General features: G+C 43.1%; 2 protein-coding genes across 3 annotated transcripts; one reads left to right on the top strand and one right to left on the bottom strand.

The window, feature by feature from the left end:
- Positions 1-18242: 18242 nt before the first annotated feature.
- Positions 18243-20093, top strand: LOC136218409 (nucleolar protein 16). The gene is made up of 3 exons (XM_066005262.1): positions 18243-18731; positions 19475-19596; positions 19675-20093. The coding sequence occupies exons 1-3, from the start codon at positions 18398-18400 to the stop codon at positions 19786-19788; spliced, it is 570 nt and encodes a 189-aa protein (XP_065861334.1). The 5' UTR covers positions 18243-18397; the 3' UTR covers positions 19789-20093.
- Positions 20094-20420: 327 nt separating this feature from the next.
- On the bottom strand, positions 20421-23218 carry LOC136218407 (probable E3 ubiquitin-protein ligase BAH1-like 1). Of its 2 annotated transcripts, XM_066005260.1 has the most exons (6): positions 22860-23217; positions 22196-22434; positions 21858-22118; positions 21455-21592; positions 20860-20918; positions 20421-20752 (listed from the first exon to the last, which is right to left on the bottom strand). In XM_066005260.1, exons 1-6 carry the CDS (start codon positions 23017-23019, stop codon positions 20647-20649), a joined length of 963 nt encoding a protein of 320 aa, XP_065861332.1. In that variant the 5' UTR covers positions 23020-23217; the 3' UTR covers positions 20421-20646. The 2 variants fall into 2 exon arrangements, with proteins under 2 accessions (XP_065861332.1, XP_065861333.1); XM_066005261.1 differs by lacking the exons at positions 20421-20752; positions 20860-20918 and adding an exon at positions 20925-21061 and having other exon boundaries at positions 22860-23218.
- Between the last annotated feature and the right edge of the window lie 435 nt (positions 23219-23653).

Below are 23653 nucleotides of genomic sequence, written 5' to 3' on the forward strand. Positions count from 1 at the left end.
AATCCGTTCCAAAGGCGGATTAAGCGAACATTGTAATTAAAATCGTTTTCTTTGTGAATAATAGAGTTTTGAATCATTTTCTAAAAGGGTTTGTACAAAATAAAATTGACTTGTATGTTTAATCATGTTTTCCTATTAAAAGGTTTTTATCCTAACGTTTTCAAACACTCGAGTCGTTCCAACGGCGATTCGGGTGAACTTCATCAAACGGGGTTTTAAAACGCACCTAAATCGTTCCAACGGCGATTAAGGTGCGAACCATGTAAATGAACTCGTTTTGGGGAAATGAGTTAGCATAGAGTAAATACACAACATGACATTTAAATAAAGTCGTAAACCACTTCTTTCTTCCCCCTTCTCTGTGTATGTATAATATAAATGGGTGATTCTTTACTAATGTGGCTTTCCAATAATATATGCTCAAAACAGTTTCTAAAAAGAGAAAGAAAAGGTTTCAAATGAATTTTAAACTTAAAGAAGTATATGATTAGTCCGTTATCGCCTAACATGCTGAGTAAGAGGCCGGTGGTTCATAACCGGGCGATGTCGGGGTGCCTAGTAGCCTTTCTCCGGAAAGGAGCTATCCTTCTCGGCTCGTACCTAAGTTTCCCGAACCCACACCGGTCTCCCGCAAGGGATCGGTGTTCATTTTCCCATTCGTGGGTGGCGACTCTTCCATATCTCCGAGCTCCGGTCCTGCCGAGCAGCTTGATTCCACGATTGGTTGCTTTCGGCGCCAATCACCGCTTACGTCGCCATGAGGTTGTCCACCCCCCGGTCCGCCTGGGAGATTAGGCCGCGGCACCTCGTCTAACAAGTGGCGACTCTGCTGGGGAAGCGAGAAATTTAATTCCGGAAGGCATGTATTAAGCCCTTAACGGGGACGGATCGTATTACTTCTTTTCGTATGCATTCATGTGCATTATTGCAAACCTTTTGGGTAATTTCCGCGAAACCTCTAGCGAGAGTCCATTCGTCGCTCGAAAGAGGCTAGCGTAAGTTCCCCCTTACAGTAAGGCGCCAGAGGGTCCCCATCCATTCGTTAGGGGCGAATCTGTGCGGTCCTGTGAGGTCCCGCGGTCAGCCGTGTCAGCATATAGTAGCCTTAGAAGTTTCCATAGGATTACCCGTTACTATTTTTAATGTGATAAATGAATCGGTTCGTGTTTTCAAATCGCCATGATACGTGTCTAATCCTAAATTATGTAAAGAAAATGAGACGATGCATTAATATATACTTGTAAATCGACGTACTAATTACCCTAAACACCGAAACGATTTGAACTAAAGACGACTTAGTCATCTCATATGAATGAACATGTGCGGCCCGCCTTGTCCCTTTCGGTGTCCCGACGAAGGCACATGTTCAGAAAATGCGTTATGATGTAAGCACGTATTAGTATAAATTGGTTTGGTGTTAAGGATAGTTATATCTCGATTCAAAAGACTATATTAACAGTAGCCGTTACTCACATTCTTTAAATAAATTGGGATAAGACGAGATCATAACGAAACGAAAACGAAGAACATTTCTGTTTCAGATGACCCTGATATAACATGAAAAGTTTCGCACAAGTAGCCCATCCCTTCCGAATAAAAGATGAGCTTTTACGTTATGCCTCGTGTCGTCCTTAAGAGAAATGGACGTATCCGCAGAAGTGACTAAGAAAAGAAAAGCAAAAAATAAACTAAACGACCAAAATCATTCCGAATCTACGATATATATTAATCCCGAGGGTAGTTAAAGAAAATAAACCAATGCCGTTGAATACGTGCCTCGAACGAGTGTATACCCCGTTTAAAATCTCGAAGCCGAATTAAGCCAAACCATATAATTGCGCCATATGGACGAGACTGTGGGTTTTGACTAACGACTCGATCATTTCGACCGTTACCAAAACTGTAAGAAATATGGCCCGATATACGTGTTTGCTTAAATTCACGCCTAAAGGAAAGAAAACGGTGATATCCTCGCTTCGAACAAACACGCGATTTAACGAAAGGTTGATTTTCTATAACCACACTAAGATGATATATCCCATAGGATTGGGAAGAACAACGAACTGTTGCTAGCCGAAAGGTTACCGTGCGCTCAAGATAAGACTCGCCGTCTTTCACGTAGCAAAAATGAGCAAACAGATCCTCGACGCTAAGAACAAACGCGTTACGCGATGAGTCCGTTCCCTAAAATAAAATCCAAAAGTGATTTCATCACTAAATAAATGCGTGGTTACGTCTCTCGATAGATCCAAAAGATCCCGTTGTAATCCAAAAATCGAGATACGAATCCACGTGAATAAAAGGGAACGAGTCATGGACGATAACGAACGATTGGACTAGAAGAATAACTCGTACCACGTCTAAAAACTGAGATGCGCTTAAAGGGAGTCAAAACCCGAATTAATGCGTCTCGCGAAAGGACAAAAGACGAGTTATTCCGAAAGTACAATCCAACTTGGTCGATTTCTTAGTCACTGAATGTTGATACGTCAAAACAAACCGTGATGTCTGATGAATGATTTACCTTTCCGCAATAATCGACGGTATCACGCGTCCCCTGGACCGCAATCTGAGCCCAAAACCAAAATCCTAGGAAAGAGACCTGGACCAACGAGTGTGTGGAGGAATAAGGGTGGAAGAGAGATGTTGTGATACGTGCAATTAGACTGACGTTTGTTCTTCTTATCTTATATATCCGTAAATAAATAAACGCACACACCATGAATCATGCATATAAAATCATGCATACATACTAATGGATACCGTTCGCGCAGACATCATCATTAAGCGATTGTGGTTTCGCGAGAGTAATCGGCTTGTCAGACAGTTTGATCAGCTACGAGTAGACAGTTCCGAATCGGTAGTTGTGGCTTCTGAATCATCTTCATCCGGGTATACTCAGCCTTCCGCCAGTATGTCGGTGACCGACGAGAAAGTGGCTGAATTGGAAAACTCTGTCAACAATATCAATGATCAGTTGGCCGCAATCTTGGCCCAGCTAGCTGAGTTAGCACTGAAGGACAACAAGAGTGGTAGTAAGCGTGTTGAGAATGAGGTGAACGATGGCCCTCGCTTTGGGAATGAGGAGGATTATCAGGATTATATCCGAAAACAGCTGGAAAAGGAGAAAGCTAAGGAAGAGGAGTGGAAGCAACACATCACACAAGAGGTGCAGGACTTGCGCGGAGGAAGTTCTGAAAGTCAGGATTTCTATAACTTGAAGAATTGTTTGTCAGCAACAGCCTTGCCTCTGAAATTTCGTCTCCCCGACATGAAAAAGTTCGATGGAACTGGAGATCCCACCGCTCACATGAATCAGTATGTTGCTGTGATGAAGCACACGATCCTGACTGAGGATCAGGTCTTAGGGCTGTTTAACACCTACCTAGAGGGGGCTGCCCTCACATGGTTTCATGCATTTCCGATGGTAACAAAGAGGGATTAGAAGGAATTAGCGAAGTCATTCATCGCTCAATATAGCTTTAACACCATGCTGGAGGTCACTTTGAAAGAGTTAGAGAGCACTAAGCAACAGGCTGGGGAATCCTTTTCCGATTTTGTGAAAAGATGGAGGGCTAAGGCCGCAGTGATGAAACAAAAGCCGCTCGAGCAGGATCAGATCCGAATGGTGGTTGGCAACACGTTGCCCTATATCAAGAATGAGTTGCGGTATATGCCGTTTACCGATTTCAATCAGATGTATAGTTGTGCCTTGACCGTTGAGGAGGATGGGGAGCCAAAGAAAGCCTATACCAAGTGGACGAAATCTGGATATAGTGCCGAAGGGCCTAGTGCAAGTACGGAATTCGCAGCAGTGCAAGTGCTTGATCTTAATGCTATTGAAAAGAGGCAGTTCGCCAAGTTCGATCAGACTTACGCAAAAAATTTTGAGCGTCTGCAAAAAAAGGGATTGTTGAAGGCCCTTACCCCGTATAACAAAGCTCCACCTACTTCGCAGATACATGCTAGAGGGTATTGTGAGTTCCATAGCAATTATGGGCATACAATTGAGAATTGCGAGAGGCTGAAACACGAAATCCAAGATTTAATCGAGGAGAAGAAGATAGCTGATCCTTCATCAGCGAACCCTTCCGTTAGGCGCAATCCATTGCCTAATCATAGGGTGAGCATGATCGGAGTTGGTTTAACGGAAACTGTAGTGATGGAGTCCTTCGGGGAGAATGTAGAGGAGTTGTTGGACTCCGACGAAAAGAACAGTGTGGGAAATGGTCTGTATGTGTCCTTCCTTGGTGAAGAACAAGAGGATGAACCGATGGGATAAGGTTCGGATGGTGGAGCACCGTATGATGAGGATAGTGCGAAAGAGACCGGAGAAGGGTCGTCTCGGACTATTGTGCCAGATTTGGGTTTGTTTAGTGGAGGAAGAGATCCCGAGGTGCACTTGCGTGAATATATGCACGACATGTTTATTGAATCCTTCGGAGTAGATGAAATTGCTCAATGGTTCCACCACTCGCTGGTAGGCGAACCTTTGGAATGGTTCCACTCATTACCCGATTCTTGCAAGCACGATTGGGATCGGTTGTCGGATTTGTTTTTAGAAAAGTACCAAAGAGCTGAAGACAGAACTGCGGAGCGCTTTGCGATGCAGATTGGACCTATCAAGTGTCCGTTGCCGAGGGTTAGCAAGTATAACGACAATAAGGACCCAATGGAGCACCTTCACTTCTACTTGTCGGCTATGGTGCCCTTGGGTTTTAAAGAGGAAGAGATCACTAGCTTGTTTTGCAATTCGTTGATGGGTGAACCATTAATGTGGTACATGTCATTCCCGATGTATGTTAAGACCGATTGGGCAGCAATGACGAAAAGATTTATCAAAGAGTATACAGTATGGATGCTGGCAGAGCAAACCCCGGATTCCCCGTCTTATCAAACACCTGATGCGGTGTTAGCAATGCCTAGGTATGGTGGATACCAGGATCCTGTTGAGCACGCGAGGTTATTCCGCAATCATATGTATGACGCCGAATTTCCGCAGGGTGAGTTGCATGAACATTTTTTGGAAACCTTGATGGGTGAAGCCTTATTGTGGCATTAGGGTCTATCAGAGGAAGAAATGAGTCATTGGGTACCGCTTAGGAGTGCCTTTGTGGCAAGATATAAGATGTACATTCCGTGGATGGGATCCCTGGACGATCTGGATAGGATCAGGCAATTCCCCGAGGAACCGTTTGTGGATTATGCTAGAAGGTGGAGACGCCGTTATGAGCAGTGTAATGAAACAATGAGTGATAAGGTGCAGCTTATGTGCATACAACGAGGTGTTATTCCGTTGGCCGCAAGAAGGATGAGCAGAGTGTCCCTCCGTGACTATGATGAGTTGATAGGTTGGGCTTTGTATGGATCGGCGGATCCCTTTTACTTGAATCCGAATGTTCCTCACGTCATGGATTTAATGGTCGTGGACATTTAGGAGAGTTCTTCGGACGAGGAAGATGCCAATCAGAGGATTCCTATTAACATTTGGGACGAATCGGATGATGAGCCGGAAATCGCGGTAATGACGAGATCAGGTCGTGTGGCCGAGGGAAAGGCACCTATGATAGAAACTGAGATTGGAGAAGGGTCGGCTCCTAAGCCCGATGACCAAGTTCTGGAGCAGTTGAAGAAGACACAAGCTAAGTCTACAGTCTGGGAAGTTCTATGCCATTCCAAGTACCATCGTGAGAACTTGATGAAAGAATTACAGAATCTGGTTATTTCCACCGATACTGAGCCGGCAGCGCTAGTAGGGGCAATTATGGCCCGAAAGAAGACTGAGATCACATTTACTGACGAGGATCTCCCAGAAGAGGGGAAGGCTCACAATAAGCCTTTGTATATCCGAGTGGAAATTAACGGAAAGAAGACTAGTTGCGTGATGGTCGATGATGGATCGGCCATCAATGTTTGTCCTTTGAAACTCTTGTCGAAGTTGGGAGTGGAGAGAGGAGACCTGACAACCTCTGAAACTGTGATTAGAGCGTATGATGACAGCCGTAGGCACATTGAGGGAGTCTTCAAGGCCAAGTTGAAAGTAGGGCCACATGAAGAAGAAACTGAGTTCACCGTGCTGGATATACCGGTAACCTTTGATGTACTGTTGGGACGCCCTTGGTTCCATAAGCTGGGAGGTGTGCCCTCCACGCTCCACCAAATGATTAAATTCCCCTTCGAGGAGGAGATAGTGACAATCAGAGCTGAGAAATTGAGCTCGGTGGCAGCATTGGGAATTGAGCCTCAACTTTTCTCCGGATTCCAAGTCTCCGGGATTTATGAGTCCAGCATGACCACCGATGTGGTGAAGATGATGAAGGGAGGTTTCATCCCAGGAATCGGCTTAGGAGCACACCATCAGGGGTTGCCAGAATTTTCGGACTTTAAGAGTCAGAAAACCCGGAGGGGTTTGGGATATGAGCAGGGAGGTCCATCCAACGCAAGTGGCGAAGGAAAAGTGGGCTTGAGGAAGTACTTCGTGAATGAGGGGCATGGAAAGGTGTATTCAGGGACCCCCGAATCATGGACTAGCACAGAAGGAAAGATTCTGCCGGGATTCGAAATCTTCAATGATGTGGCCGACTAGGGCAAAGGAAAGGCGAGCTGCTTTGTCGAGGAGATTATGATGCTGGATTTAAATGCCGAGGAGCAGGTCATCACCATCGAAGCAACTGCAGGAGCAGGAGATGAACCTAGTACCTCCAAGGTTCATGAGGAGCCCGAGAACCTTGATGATGAAAATTGTATTACTACTTTGTTTGAATCAGATGATGTAATCACCCATGCTATCAATGAAATGAATTCTGATTTTGCTTACTTGCTTGATGTCGATCATGATCATTCCATGCATTCTCATTCATATAACATGCCTATATTTGAAATCAATGCAATAGAAATGTCAACTTTCAATCTTGGTACGGATGAAAATCCTAAACTTATACAAATTGCTCAAGCATTAACTATTGAAGAGAGAAAAGAATTTGAGAGAATAATTAAAAAATACGAAATTGTATTCGCTTCGACATACGAAGACATGCCTGGAATTGATCAATCAATCGTAACTCACCATATTCCAACTTACCCCGAAGCGAAGCCCGTAAAGCAGAAGCTCCGACGTATGAGACCAGAATGGGCAGACAAGATCAGAGAGGAGGTGAAAAAGCAGTTAGAAGCAGGGTTCATCGAAGTAATTGACTATCCCCCTTGGGTCGCAAATGTGGTACCAATTGCGAAGAAGGACGGCAAAGTGAGGATGTGCGTCGATTACAGAGATCTTAACAAGGCATGCCCCAAGGATGAGTTCGCATTGCCTCATATTGACGTATTGATCGACAGTGCAGCGTCAAGCGTCTTACACACGAATGTGGATGGTTTTATGGGCTACATGCAAGTTCAGATGGCCGAAAAGCACAAAGCCAAAACTTCGTTCACGACTGAGTGGGGGACATACTGTTACAAAGTAATGCCGTTTGGCTTGAAAAATGCCGGGGCAACTTATCAGCGAATGGCCATAGCACTGTTCCATGATATGATACACAAGGAGGTAGAAGTCTACGTGGATGATATGATGGTCAAATCAGAGACAAGAGAAGGGCATTTTGCCGCGCTCGAGAAGTTTTTGGCCCGAATTGCGGAATTCAAGCTAAGGTTAAATCCGAAGAAGTGCTTTTTCGGCGTTTCGTCGGGGAAAATCTTAGGCTATATAATCGGAAATAAGGGAATCAAGGTGGATCCTGATAAAGTGAAGGCTATACAGGAGATGCCGGCGCCGAAGAATGAGAAGGAAGTGAGAGGGTTTCTGGGGCAGGTTCAGTATATCAGTCGGTTCATAGCGAGACTCACCGCAATCTGCGAGCCAATCTTTAAGTTATTAAGGAAAGACCAACCCACTATTTGGAATGATAAGTGTCAGCAAGCTTTGGAGAGTGTCCGGAACTATTTGTCTAATCCGCCAGTGCTGAGACCGCCTAAACTGGGAAAGCCGCTTCTCCTCTACGTAGCAATTGAGGAGCGATCTATTGGGGCAATGTTGGCTCAAGAGGGAGACACCGGTGTGGAGCACGCGGTGTATTATCTGAGTAAAAAGTTCCTAGAGTACGAGCTTAAGTATAATATGATCGAAAAGACATGTGTGGCAGTAGTATGGTTGACAAAGAAACTACGACACTATTTCCAATCATATAAAGTGATCATCATTTCTCGGATGGACCCCGTGAAGTATCTGTACCAAACTCCATCCTTGACAGGGAAGTTAGCCCGATGGTTGTTGCTTTTGTCCGAGTTTGACATTGAATATGTGACGAAGAAGGTTATCAAAGGGAGGGCCGTGGCAGAGTTTCTGGCTAACCAACCCCTGAATGCAGAAGAGGAAGAAGTAAGCTATGATTTTCCCGATGAACACTTGAACGCAATCGAAGTTATACCATGGAAAATGTTCTTCGACGGAGCAGTTAATTCGAATGGGGCCGGAGTAGGAGTACTACTTACCTCACCGGAAGGAGAACGGATCCCGATGGCCAAGAAGTTATCCTTCCCTCTCACCAATAATATGGCCGAATATGAAGCGTGCATTTATGGTTTAGAGTCATTAGCGGCACTGGGAGCATCATATGTCGAAATTTGGGGTGACTCAAAGTTGATCATCGAACAGGCACAAGGGAATTGGGAGGTAAAGGAAGAAAGGCTACGTCCATATCTAGATCAGCTAGAGGGGTTGGCACAAAGATTCAAGGAATGTCGTTTCTATCATATTCCTTGAGCACAGAACCAGGCCGCGGATGCCTTGGCCACTTTGGTGTCAGTTTGGGACAATCCCCGGAACCTTGCTTCGAAACCGTTGGTATTGAGAAGATCTCACAAACCGTGCTACGAAGACGTAATGCTGTTAGGGGCAGATGAAAAACCGTGGTATTTCGATATCGTGAACTTTATGAAAAATGGAACATATCCGGCAGAGTTAGAACCTAGGGATCAAGCTGTGATTAGAAGGTTAGCTCGTCAGTTCGTCATCCACGACGACTTGCTTTACAAGAGGCACATTGATGGGTTACAACTAAGATGCTTGGATGCGGGAGAAGCCCGCGAGGCAATGGAGTCGGTACATTCAGGAATTTGCGGAGCCCATATGGGAGGAGCAGTACTAGCTAAGAAAATTATTAGGCAACGCTTCTATTGGCTCACCATGGAAAGAGATTGTAACGAGTATGCAAAGAAATGTCACGATTGTCAAATCCACGGCGATTGCAGTCATCTTCCGGCCATGGAATTACATGTGTTGGCACCTATTTGGCCATTCGCTGCTTGGGGCATTGACATCATTGGCGAAGTAAGGCCTAACGCTTCAAATGGACATAAGTTTATTGCAGTCGCCATCGATTATTTCACCAAGTGGGTAGAAGTAGAGTCGTTTAGCAAACTGGGATCCAAGCAGATGAGAAAGTTCATTGAAAGACACTTGATCACCAGGTTCGGAGTGCCTCATCACATGATTACGGATAATGGGGTCCAGTTTCAGGGGGAAGTAAGAAATCTTTTCCGAGAATATGGCATTGAACATCATAGGTCCTCTACGTACCGTCCATAGGCTAATGGAGCAGTAGAAGCAGCTAATAAGGACCTTAAGAGGATTCTCGTAAAGACGGTGGAATCACATCGGAATTGGCATGAGCACCTCCCACTCACGTTATGGGCTTATCGCACGACAGTTAGAACCTCAACGGGGGTAATGCCATTCTCCTTGGTATACGGAACAGAAGCAGTCTTGCCGATTGAGATCGAAAAGCGGTCATTGAGAATCGCAGTAGAGGCAGAAATTCCCGAGGCGGAATGGGTGAAGAGGCAATATGAGCAGTTGGCTCTAGTTGACGAGAAAAGGATGGAAGCCCTTTACCACGTACAGTTATATCAAAGAAGGATGGCTCGGGCTTTCAATAAAAAAGTCAAGACCAGCCCTATCAAAGAAGGAGATTTGGTGCTGAAACAGATCCGCGTGACGCACACCGACCCTAGGGGCAAGTTTAGGCCTAACTGGGAAGGGCCATTCGTCGTGAAGAAGATACTAAGCAAAGGAGCGGTGAAGTTAACCACAATGGATGGCATGGAATTCTCCGAACCTACCAACCTGGATAGGCTTAAGAAATACTTTTCGTAAAAAAAAAAAAAAAGAAAGAAATAAAAATTCCCGATAGGTCGAAAACCCGCAAAGGGCGACCTATGCAACAATAAGGGACATCCCAATGGGTGAAAACCCGAAAGGGCGCTCATTTGAAAATTCCGGGATAATAAAAGGAGAGTTGAAAAATCGCTGGGATCTGAAAACCGAAAAAAGGCGGGTCCTGGTAACAATAGTTATGACTTGAGCAAATACAAAAACAATGTATAAGAGACTAAGTATTTCTGTTGTTTGTAAATAAATAAAGGCATGAATATATTTGACGAGAATGATTGGAATCATCATAATCTACTGAATGCATGGTAATATGAATCAGGAGTTATACATTTCCTATCATACTTTTCACAAAAAGCCTACCTACTATCCACCCCACTCCCTATACATCAGCTATACAGCGGGGAAACTCCAATAAAAGCTACAAGGCAATAATGAAAGCTACAAAGCAATACATAACGAGCCTAATACGGAGGGAAGTCCCAATATTCCTCAAAATCTCTCAAGTGTGATGCCCGCTCCGTAGATAGTGCCTCCTCGGCAGCTCGCGCTCGCTCATCAGCAACTCGTGCTCTCTCATCGGTGACCCATGCTCTCTCCTCGGCAGCGAGGCATCCGATCGACTCATCACGCGCCCTCTCCTCGACGGCAAGGCGACCCTCAGCCTCCCGTCGCATCATCCCTGACCAGTGGTCATTTCTCTCCTGATACACCTGACCGACCCGAGCGTCGGCCTCCCGCACCAACTCGCTCTGCCTCCTCTCGTGGGCATGCAGATCGCTCTAAAGCAAAAGAAAGGAAAAACAGATAAAAATAAGAAGTAGCGTAGGCACGAACATAAATCATACATACATGCATACCTTCCACTACACTAAAGTAAAATAATGATACATATCAGGTGATCGGTGCAGCGCAAGGTGAGGCGATCTCGGAGATAACCAGACAGCCCCACGTAATCCGTGCAGGTCTCCCTCGTAGTCAGAGAAGCATCTGAGGGATCAAAGGGGACCCTCGAGGTGAAGATAGGAGGAGCTGTCTCAAATCCCGCATAAGCTGCCCCGGACTCGTCATAACAAATCGTGGCAAAATCTCGCCCGTAGTCTGGTAGGGGCACACCTAGGGATGATCTCTCTGGTCGGGCAGCGCTGGAGGACTCACCGACATAGTAAGGCTGCTCGCACACGGGTGTCTGAGCTCGAGTGCCGTCAAAGAAATCAGATAAATGTGCACTCCTCCAAGACACCTCCTGCAAAAAAAAAAAAAACACAATAAAAACCCCTAAACATCTCATGAATAAAAGGTGAAATAAAAAGAGGGCGGAACCACTTACCGGGACCTCCTCCTGACCAAAGACTGCCGCGACAGCCTCCCTCGAAAATATATCAGCTACCGGATCCACCTCCATCGCTGCCGTCGGGGCATCCCTCGCGCTCAGCAGAGTAGATAAGTAAAGCTCGCGGCCCCCGGAGTGAACCCACACCGCTCTACCAACGAACCGACGAGACAAGTCCCGACGAACGACCGATAGGGGCATGGTCCGCACTACAAACATAGAGACGGGGATCTCACCCGGTGTCCAATGTGCGTCACTAACTCCGGTGATGCCTCGGTCCCCCAAATACCATGCCCGCACGCAGGGGCCGGTGAGCACACAGTGCTGCTCCTGGATCATAGATACATACGTATAATCGGGACCGAAGTCGAGGTCGTCCCACCTGAACTTAATCTAAAAAAATGCACAAAGAGAAAGTCAGAAAGGATCAAACAAGAATCTAACACGACTAGGCAGCATCTACCTGTCTGAGGGTCAACGAGTCTATCCAATCTAGAAGTCGCGGCACCGTCCGTGTCCTCTCGGCACCCAAGTCGAAATCTCTCCACCGGGTCATGAGAGGCGGCCTCGGTACTCTCGGTCGAGGTCGAGACCGGCTGGGAAGAATATGCCTCTCATACGCCCACACCTGCGGTAAAAACAAGGATTAGGAGTGTGAAAGACGCAAAGAAGATAAGACGGGCAAGTAAAAAAGGCGTCGCGTACCAGCAAAGCGAAGGTGTAACCACCGAAATCCTTGCGCTTCCGGCAAGTCAGATCCAAAAACTTGTAGAGAAAGGCTAAGCCTGCCCCCGCCCAATCATAGGAAGCCGCCGCATCCAGATCGCTGAGTGCCTGAATGAGACCCGCGTGTACCTTCCCGCCCTTCGTGCGGAAAATCGTCTCACTCAGAGTATATACCAAGAAGCTACGAACCGCCAAGTCGGTATCGTCAGTCTCACAAAAATCTCGCCGACTCAAAAGGCTCGCGGTGGAAATAAACTTCGCCGGAGTAGATTTGGCGCATGGGCGAACCCCCGATCCAATCAAGGCAGCGAGCCTAGCAAGGTCGACCCGTGGTCGCATCATATCGAAATAAAAGGGAACGGGAGTGCTGCTCCCTCGCAACCCTGTCAGCAGTGAAAAATCCATGGGCGAGATGGTCATCTCCCCGAAAGAAAGGTGGAAAGTGTGGGTCGAGTCAACCCACCGCTCACATAAGGCGCGTAAGCCAAAGCGGTCGCATACCCCGTTGGTGCGGGGCAATGCTACAATAAAAGGCTCGAAGCCCAACTCGCGCACGCGGGCTCTTGCCGCGGCGCCCAGCCTAGCATACCACGAGTGAATCTCAGCGGTGGTCCCAGAAATCTCAATAAACTAGAAAGAACAAGACAAGAAAATTTAAATACAGTTCCTAAAGCATGCAATTAATGGGGACGCATTAAGACTAGGCATTCTTTCATTATCTAACATAGAGACATCTGGTCAATTAGGGCCAACTTTCTGTAAAAGTCTCTCCTTTAGGGTCGCTCATGTAAGGTTTAGTTAATTCTTTAATCCACTCTCGTCCGCATTGACAAGGAGCATAGGTTAAGTTTACTATTCATGTGCATTAGTTAAGTTTTTACTATTCACGTGCACTATTCACGTTTTCACTATTCACGTGCATTAGTTAAGTTTTACTATTCACATGCATTAGTTAAGTTTTCACTATTCACGTGCATTAGTTAAGTTTTTACTATACACGTACGCTATTCACGTTCTTACTTTTCACGTGCACTATTCACGTTTTTACTATTCACATTGTTTTTACTGTTAGCATGCATAAATTCGTAGTATCACTATTCACATGCATATAGTGCGCATTCTCACACAGAAATAAACAAGTGTTACTTGTAAGTGAAGAAATTCATGTTTTCTAGCTAAAGTCCTCTAAAGCAATCTAAAGGTTAGCATGCAAATCATGTTCGGATAGGAATGCTAAAGCCTAGAGTTTGAATCAAATAAAAGTGAGAAATTACTTACCTCGTTGCAGCGTGTCCGGCTCAGATGCGTTGTAGGGTCGTGGAAGGGATCCACTCTATCTAGGTTTACGTAAACCTCGTCCATGCCTCTAGTGCCATCCCATTCATCTAAATCCATCCCGAGAATAATCCAAAATCAAAGTCTAGAGAGAGAAAGAAGAGAGAGAAGGTGTGGGGTTGAAATGAAACCCCACCACCTTATATAGTAAGAGGGAATGACATTCCCGTAAATAGTGAAAAAGGTACGATTTGACATAAAGGTAAAAAGTAAATAATTAATTACTAGGTGCACAGACCTCCGATTCGCAGTCCGTTTCAGCCTGCATTTCTCCCAGACAGCAGCCAATATTGTCAAGATATGAACTCCAGACAACGGTCAATTTTTACAGAACAGTGACACCAGTCAAAATACAGACGACAGTCAACAGAAAAACAATCGTTAGTCTATATCATTTCAGACTAAAACATGTTCCTATTAAACCCCCGAGACGATAGCTCCAGTAAGAAAATACAGACAACAGTGTTGTAAGAAAATCCAGAAACAATCCCCGCTTTTGAGTCATATTACTCATGGTCGCAGACCGGAGTTGCTTTTGAGCCATCTGACTCATGGTCGCTGACTGGAGTTGCTTTTGAGCCATTTTACCCGCGGTCGTGGACCAGGGTCGCTTTTGAGCCATCTGACTCACGGTCGCTGACCGGAGTTGCTTTTGAGCCATCTAACTCGCGGTCGCAGACCGGAGTTGCTTTTGAGCCATATCACCCGCGGTCGTGGACTAGGGTCGCTTTTGAGCCATGTAACCCGCGGTCGTGGACCAGGGTCGCTTTTGAGCCATCTGACTCACGGTCGCTGACCGGAGTTGCTTTTGAGCCATTTTACCCGCGGTCGTGGACCAGGGTCGCTTTTGAGCCATCTGACTCACGGTCGCAGACCGGAGTTGCTTTTGAGCCATCTAACTCACGGTCGCAGACCGGAGTTGCTTTTGAGCCATATCACCCGCGGTCATGGACCAGGGTCGCTTTTGAGCCATATAACCCGCGGTCGTGGACCAGGGCCGCGCTTGAGCCATCTGACTCACGGTCGCTGACCGGAGTTGCTTTTGAGCCATTTCACTCACGGTCGCAGACCGAAATTGCTTTTGAGCCATTCTTACCCATAACCAACGTACGCAAGATTCCGAGAAAAGAACATTCATCGACGGCCACTCCAGAGGCGACGATGGAAGGAATCAAAGAACGACACCGGAGCGCGCAGCGCGAAGGTCAGGTATGCTCCCTCCTACTCTTTACGTGTCTTTTACTTTTATATGTTTTACATTGCATGTGTTACGTTAGCAAAAAACGTTTTCAAAACACACACATCACTGTCAAAATAGAAAAGTATGGGCAACTGTAGACACCGCGTCGGAGGACCTGTGACGAAAACCTGGAAACAAGACGGTGGAAGCGATTGATTTTGAAAGTTTCAAAAAGGAAAAAAATAATAATAAATAAATAAAATAAATAAGTTACGGTCGGTCGCTGTTGTCGATTGGATAGCTCGCGAATGCTTAACGGCACGGTGCGAGTGCTTAGCGGCGGCTGGCGCGCGTTCGACGATAGTCGGACGCCCGCTTGACGACGCAAAGCGCGCGCTCGATGTCTGTCGGACGCACGCATCCAACCATGAATGGTACGCGCTCGGTGCCCGAGCAAGACACGAGCTTGGCGGCACGGGACACGCGCTCGTCAGCCACGAGGCGTGTGCGCACGGCAGCGCGGAACACGCGTTCAGCGGTCACGACGCATGAACGCCCGACGACGCGGAGCGCGAGCTCGACAGCCGCGGGGCATGCACGCCCGACGACGTAAGACACGCCCCGGTGGCCGTTGAACGAGTGCCCGACCGCGTCGGGCGGAAGCCCAACGGTAGGCGGGCGCGAGCGCCCAACCGCGTCGGGCGGACGCCCAACGGCAGTTGGGCGCGCGCGCCCAACCTCGCGTTGGGCGCTCGCCCAACGCTGTTGGGCGACGGCCCAACAATTGTTGGGCGATCGCCCAACAATCGTTGGGCGGCCGCCCAACTATTGTTGGGCGGTAGCCCAACGGCTTTGGGCGACGCCTGATTTTACTCGGGCGTCGCCCATTGTTCCGGGACCCGTTTCCCTATAAAAAGGGGCACGGATCCCAAAAAAAGAAGGGGGGAGGAATTTTGGGAGCCTTTCTCACTCTAAACATTTTTAGAGAGAGAAAGTGAATTTTTTTGAGAAAAATATTTTTTTTTCTCAAAAATTCCGAATTTCCTAAAGTTAAATTTTTACTAAAAAATATAAAAAACGGAAGAAGACAACTCGTGGAATCAATCGGCTTCGACTGTCAGATACCGAATTTAAGGTATTATCCGAGGACTAGACTCTTTTCTTTTACTTTATTTATTTTCTTCTTCTATTTATTTTTTTATGTTATAGTTTTTATTTGTTTATTTATTCATTTATTTTAAACACATATTCTTAAATGCTTTGATAATTGTTTAAGTATAATTGAAAAACATATTCTAAACACACTAAGTTTAAATGCTTTGATTTATTCTACTAATGTATTTGTTCAATGTTGAGTTAAATTGTTTATAAGACACAAGAATTAAAAGGCCCAAGCCCAATACGAAAGTCAAAGCCCAAGTCAAACAACTCAAGACAACTCGGCCCGCGTTTATCAAAACGATGTCGCTGTGTACAAAACGCAACTCAGCAAGAGAAGGATCAAGAAGACCTTCAGGGAACAAGTTCGGAACGAAGCTACTGAGTTGATTCGACAAAGCGTACAAGACAGCAGCTGGCTAAGGAAAACTTCCAGACAAAGTATTTCCACTTCGGGTAAAGTTCAGACGACACAGTATACTGTCCAGTTGACTTTACCATAAATAGTGAGACACTCTACCGAGCTGACCAAAAGCTGACCGAGGACAGAAGATACACAAATCTGATTGGCCGAGAGCTCTGAGCAACTCAGGATGACAACGATAGGAAGCCGTTTCCCTCCAACGGTTATTTCGAAATTCGAAATGACCGATGCCTCAAGACATCTCTATAAATAGTGCCATCAGAAGCTTCATTCTACACATAACTTGATCAAGCCATTACGCTGACCAAATTTCTACACAAGTTCTGCAAGCAAGAAGCAAAGCAATATTACACTACATTTCATATATTTGTGTAAAAGTCTAGAGTGATTATTCAATCATCTAAGGTGTCTTAGCAATCATTGTTTAGGACAAACACTTATCATTTCTAGAGATTAGAAAGGAAAGGCTGAGTACTCGGTTATAGTACTCAGCGAGAGATTAGGATTGAGTAGAGGTATAGAGGAAGATACTCTTGTTATACTCAGTTGCTAAGATTGTAAAAGGTTTGAGGTTCTACCTTTAAAGAGCTCAGTAGAGGATTCGAAATCTCGGAACGTGTTCCGGGGACAGGACGTAGGCTTAGAAGAAGCCGAACCTGGATAAATCTGCTGAGTAACGTATTTCTTACCTTAAACTCCTTATATATATTGCTTGCTTAAATAACCAAAAACTGACCAAATAAAGAGGTCAAGCTGAGTTGTGCGCATCGAACATCTGAGCTCAGGAATAGACTTTAAGTGCTATCTCCTGACTCAAGTCAAGAAACTGACCTAGTCACCAGTTGACTAAGCCAGTATCTTACTGATTACTCAGCGCCGCTGTTAAAACCTTTTCTCTTGAGAAAAGAAGTCTGCCCTAAATCTTTAAAATGTTTAAATAGTTCCTAACCCCCCCTTGGAACTATACTTGTAACGTTATAAAGGACCAACACAACTATCATGTACCTTGCGACCTCAGCTATTCTAGCTGTATTTATGGTCATGCTTTTACTTAGCCAAGCAATCAATGAGAATATCAATTACAAATTCCTTCTTTTCTCTGTCTTCTTTCTTATCCCTCTTCTCTAATTCTCTCTTCTGAATTCTATTTCTATTGTATTACCATCAGAAAAGCTAAGATTTGACACAAGACAATTCCAATCTCAATTTTTTTATAGATTCGAATACTCTCTCTTTGATTACCTTCTCTGCGAATTTTATTTTAATAAATATCAAAAGTTAATTAGTGTTATATTTTCGAAATTCCAAAAAATAGTAGAGACGTAGTTGAATTTTGATAAGGTTTCATTGTTCACCCGCCCTTACACATTGTTTTTTTTTTGCTAGATCCGAACATTCTCTCTTTGATTACCTTCTCGGCGAATTTTATTTTAATGAATATCAAAAGTTAATTAGTGTTATATTTCTGAAATTCCAAAAAAATAGCTGAGATGTAATTGAATTTTAATAAAGCTTCACTGATCACCCGCCCTTACACCATTGTCGGGTGGACGGAAAAAGGACACGTTACAAAATTAATGATTGAGAAGCTAATAGGATGTACCTTAAATTAAATTCAGGAATCAAATGATTATTTTGGATAATTTTAAATCTGTAGGGTTTAGGAAAAAAATTGTTATTTCAAATTTCGACTCTCAACCTCTGAAACAGTGCGTTTTAGGATTCAATAAAATGAATTAAGGGTTAATTTGGGGTCTAAATTTCAGTTCAAATTTATTCAAAAAAAAAAAAAAAAAAAATTCAGTTCAAATTGAAATTTAAATACTGAGTTTTGAAATTCACAATATTTAAATATTTAAAATGAATTCTATTTTAGTTAATTAGTCAAATACTGCGAATTCATAGCTGAACAAACTTAGGACGAAATTGACCCTTATTACTTCCAAGAAAATAAGCTCGCGACAGCGTTAGGGCTTCATTGGAGGGAGAGGGACTTGACTAAAACCCTGAAGAAACCCTAATTACTGGTTATCGCAAAAATAAATAAGCAAGCAGACAGGAAAGGGAAAGGAAGAGATGGGAAGGTCCAGAAGGAAATACAAGCAATCAAGAGCTAAGGTTCGTGTTGCACTTCCTAAAAAGAACCAAAACGCATTCAAACCAGCATTCAATCTCCCTCCAAAGTTTCAATCTTTAATCCACACTGATCGCTCCAAATGGAACCACAAAGCCAGTGTCATCCAAAACTACAAATCCTTCGGTGTCCTTTCTAACCCTAACTTCCTTGGCGTTAGATCCCGTACTTCTCACATCATCGAATCCGAATCCCTCCAAGTCCCTTCGCCCCTTCCGGACTTACCTGCCGACGAGTTTGAACCCATCGATTCCGGTAGCGACCTCGAGGAAGATGGTTAGTTTTCTTAATCTTCTCCCTTCCTTTTTTTTTTGTCATGAATTGAATCCCTAGCTTAATTTTCGCATTGGTTTTAGTTGCCAGTTATTATTTATTGCAGTTACCGTATACTATGTTGCTACTCAATGGGCAAGCAGATTCTCTGTTTCATCTATGAGATAATTTCAGGAAAAATTACTTGTGTTTTTTTTTTTTTTTTTTGTGTGTGTGTGTGTGGCTCATATTGTTTATTCCAGTTAAATTAAGTACTCGATAGTCCAAATATATATGTTCTGTTCTTGCATAATTGAGCCAAATTTAAACCATATGCCTCTTTTTTTTTATACTGTTGCATTACACTTTAGCTTAGGTTAATTCATATGCCATTTTATACATACCACTGTATTCCGTATGAAGGTAAATTTATTTGGTGGATTTTAGCAAACAGAAGATGAACCTTCAGCTTGTCCTCAATCATATGCTAAATGCACATATATTGGCCTGTGCCTTTGTAGTTCTTCTATATTAATTTTGTCTCTGCAAGTCCTGAACTTGTTTGTGTAGCTTAATCTTGGGTGGAGTTGCTTCGTTGTGTGGTTGATTGTGAGTTTTACTTGATGGATTAGTTAATGTCATTGCTTAGTTCATAATTGTAAGAGGGTCATGATAATGTTTACAAGTGGCACTAACATTGTATCGCATTGTTAAACGTTAGTCTCTCTCTTGATTTCAAATGTAACTTTGTTTTTCTTTGTGTGCAGATGTGAAATCAGCCCTTGGAAAGAAGCGTAGAGATGGGAAAGGTGCGCCTTTGCAACCATTGACCACTATGCAACGTGTTCATATTGGTCGATTGGTTGAGAAATATGGAGATAACTACCAGGTGTGCCTTTGGACTTTCTTGTGATGATGATGTTTTTGATGGTGGTTGGCCTCACCATATCTTTTTGTTGTTTCACAGGCAATGTTCATGGATACAAAATTAAACGTGATGCAGCATTCAGTTGCAAATCTTGAGAAACTGTGCAGAAGATTTCAGACATACAAAGATAAAAATCCCTTGATTGTGTCTTGATTTATTTGAGGTCCAAGATGTATGTGTTCCTAAATTTTAAACCTTGTGACAAGAGTATCTGTAATTTTTGCATTGTCTTTTAAGTCAGCATGCAAGCATAATTTTGATAGTGTTAAAAATAACAAAAATACTTGAAGTGGAGAATGTATGAGCAGGACGAAATGGAAGCTAGCTGTTGATTGTCGAATGCTATGCTCCATTGGACATTTTACTTGGATTTGTCCCGGAATAAGCAAAGCATTCACTAACTTTCAGGACCCTTCTTTATAACCAGATAAGTGATGACCACTGAATGTTAAAGTTTGTTTCTTTTTAGCCAATATTGTTTACCTTTTCTAACATTAATCAGAACAGTGACTGATTTATGTGACGCTGAGAAAATCTTTCCAGTTTAGGAAAGAGAAAGGCTTATTTATTGAGTGATTTATGTACTACAAGTTTTATGTTTGCCTATGCCGGAGGCACACATTTGACATCCGAATTGAATTTTCAATTGCCAGACGCAAGCAATTATTTAGTATAGGTTTTTTTTTGGTCCAAAATGGTATTCTCCGAAAATGATGTGGCAAACATCCATGCAAAGTGACTTTTTTTTTTTTTTTTGTTTCTTGTCTTTCAATTGATTGAGGTTGTGGTAGAAAAAAAAAATTTAATTGAAGATGTGAACCAATATTTACAACACAAACACATCGGAACTCTCGCAGAGACAGATAATATATACAAATGAAAAAAGCTTAGCTAAAAGACCTATTATATACAAGAATTGTGCTAAATCAACCAGCAGCCAGCAAGCCAAAGATCACATAATCAACCACGCTATCTTGGAATCCTAAATCAATCAATATGAAGATGAGGAAGTTAGACGCCCAAAAATGCCCGACATTGGGTTTCCCAGTGTTGCTTTGCCTGCAGAATCCTCTCAGCCCTTTCTGATTGCAGCCGCTTCTCCCAGTATTCATGGCAGCTGTTCAGACAAGAGATTGAATAATGCTATTAACATTGAAATTGTACGGAGGGAAATTTGCTATGATATATTAAACTGAAATGTTGTACAAGAAAAACTAAAAATACCTTCGACTCAGCAAAATGTTAAGCTCATCCAAGTGTACGGCTCCTTCAAAAACTCCAGCCTATGAATCAGAAAATCAAAATAATTACTAACTGCATGTGAGGATGTAACAGCTGTAATGGCTTTCTGATTTGCAGCCTTCATGTTAAAGAACCAACCCCGTTACTAGCAACTTCCAAAAGCTTAGACACGAAACTGTTAAAGCTGTGAAGCAGATTAAATATCATTATCTTGTGAATTGAAATGGTTCGAACGCTCTACTCTTAAGCAACAGGTACCAAAGCAAACAAAGATCAGGAGGTGTGATAGCATCAAACTGCATACACCTTATCTGCATATAAGATGGCTAACCACGAAGAGGGTGCAGAAACAAAGTTGGACAACAAAAAAGTTGTAGGTTAATCCACACTATATACCAATAGAAAAAACACCAATCGGGAGATTTTCTACAATTGGGATTTGCATTTAAGTGCTCCAACATGAACTAACCAGGTCCAGAACATATAACACAGAAGCTGTTTTCTACCATCAAAAGACTGTACGTCTGTGGTAGACTGTCTCATAGTAGAAGAAAATAGAAATGAAATGTCAACTAACCTCTCGGCACAATGGGCATTTTTCTTTAGGCTCTGCAGCCTCAAGTCCATCCACAATTGTTACTGAAGCAGCAGAGCAAGCACACATGTAGCAGAATATGTGGCCGCATGTTAGAGAAACTGGATCAAAAACTGTATCCTGTAACAAAGAATCATAATGAACTTCAAGTACGCACGTTAATACTCAATGTATATGTTCTTCTCTTCAATGAATATTTATATACTCTACTGAAGAACATCAAGACACTTGCAGAAGGCACTTATACCCCAATTATCTACCAAAACAAAACTCACCAAACTCTTCCAACTTTTACCATTTACATAATGTCATCTGATTTTCCCATTTTATGTCATGTTCAAGGTTAAAGAATTCATAACCTAAAACTATGAAATGGGTAGCTTACCAAGCATATTGAACAAGTCAAATCAATATCAAGCTTCACGGAATCAAAGAGCTCGCAAGAGAGTGAAGGCTTATGTTCGTCATCAAATATTAGCGAGCAGCCATCGAACAAGGCAGGTGATTTCTTCTTTGACTTGACCTTTTGTTCCCTTAAATTGATGTGGAAAGCCATAAGTTCACAAAGCCAAGGGGACTGAAGAATCTCAATGTGCATGCTCTGTGCTTGAGACCTGAATGCCTGTCCTTGGGTGGAGTAATGAATCTGCAACCAAAACAGAATCATACGTATTAATTTAAGCACCACAATTCAATTAATTGATTATACAGAAGTGAGCCTACCTTATCATACTTCTTTAGTATTTTTCGAACTGCAATAGCATTAATAAGTGCATAGGTAACCAGATCCTTGCCCTCTTGCATCAAGGAACCGTGATTTCCTCGGCCTTTGAACCAGATGAAGTATTTTCGGAAGCCAGAAGCTAGATGCAACTGAAGCAATTTCTGTGCTCGCTTGTTAAAGCATCCAACTACTGCAGACATTTCGTTGAGAAGGGAAGGGAAGAAGGTTCCATCACACACTACATGTAAATCTTAATTAGAAAAAGGAGTTTCAGATGCAACAAAACAAAGGCATATTTCACCATTTAATTTCAATCAATGTCCCATTTCAGAATCATCATACTAGATTAATCAACAAATCTTTGCATACGAAGTATTATCTTCTTAATTAAAAGCTGTCGATCAACAAATTTCGCACATGAATGGTTAAATATAACAAGAATTCATGGTATTAGTATCCGCTCAGAAAAGACTGTACGAATTAAAATCATCGGGTCGGGAGAGGTCATCTAATTAAAAGCAATGATCTGATCTGCATACTATTTGGATTGTAGAAGTTGTTAAAACCTCATTGAAGAAATGATTTGAAATTTCACAAACAAATACAAACCGGATTAGAAGAATCTAGAGAAATACTAATCCTAGAAAGAAAGAGAGCAGATACCTGGACAATGAAGAGGACAGCGTTGTCCATCGACATCATGGTGGGATTGAAAATCTTTCCTACATTTCTTCAAAATCTTTTTGAGTTTCTTAAAACCAACACCAGGCAATTCAGTTTTTTGGCCTTGCACATATTCCTGGTATTTCTTGCAGAATTTCATTGTCTTATGAAACAATTCTAAGAAAATGAATCACATAAATCTAGCATCAAGAAACAGGAGCAATTCAGAGGGTGAGAACGATTATATAGGCTTACGATAGGATAGGAGAGCTATTCACTCAAGTTTTCCTTTTTTTTTATTAGATTAGTATTCTAAACCTTAAAAATGCTATTTTAATCTCTCATGGCTTTAATTGTAGTTCTTATTTCCTTGCATCCACATCTCAATTTAACATATTATGATGATTTGACTTTTTTTTTTTTATGGTAATTAATAACTTCTTGACTACTTCATTTTCATCGTCATGCTTCATAGAAATTAAAAAACTGTCTCAATCTCACCATAATCTTAACATCTACGGCAAAAGAGCCTCTTGTGTAATCCGTATCAAAATAAACAATAACAATAATAAATAAAGGCTTAATACATACCCAGCCCCCTAAAGTTGTCCATTTTATTCATTTAACCCCTTCAACTTAAGGGACATCCTTTTAACCCCCTAAACTCCAAAAAAACGCTACTTTTAACCCCTATCATCCGACGTGGCATTGACCTAGTCAACGTTTGTGTCTCAAACACAGGAGGCGCGTGGGAGGATTTTGTTCTTGCCTCCAACGGTAAAAAAAATGCATAC

Source organism: Euphorbia lathyris, chromosome 2 (genome assembly GCF_963576675.1).
Source record: "Euphorbia lathyris chromosome 2, ddEupLath1.1, whole genome shotgun sequence".
In the NCBI taxonomy this organism is placed as follows: domain Eukaryota; kingdom Viridiplantae; phylum Streptophyta; class Magnoliopsida; order Malpighiales; family Euphorbiaceae; genus Euphorbia; species Euphorbia lathyris.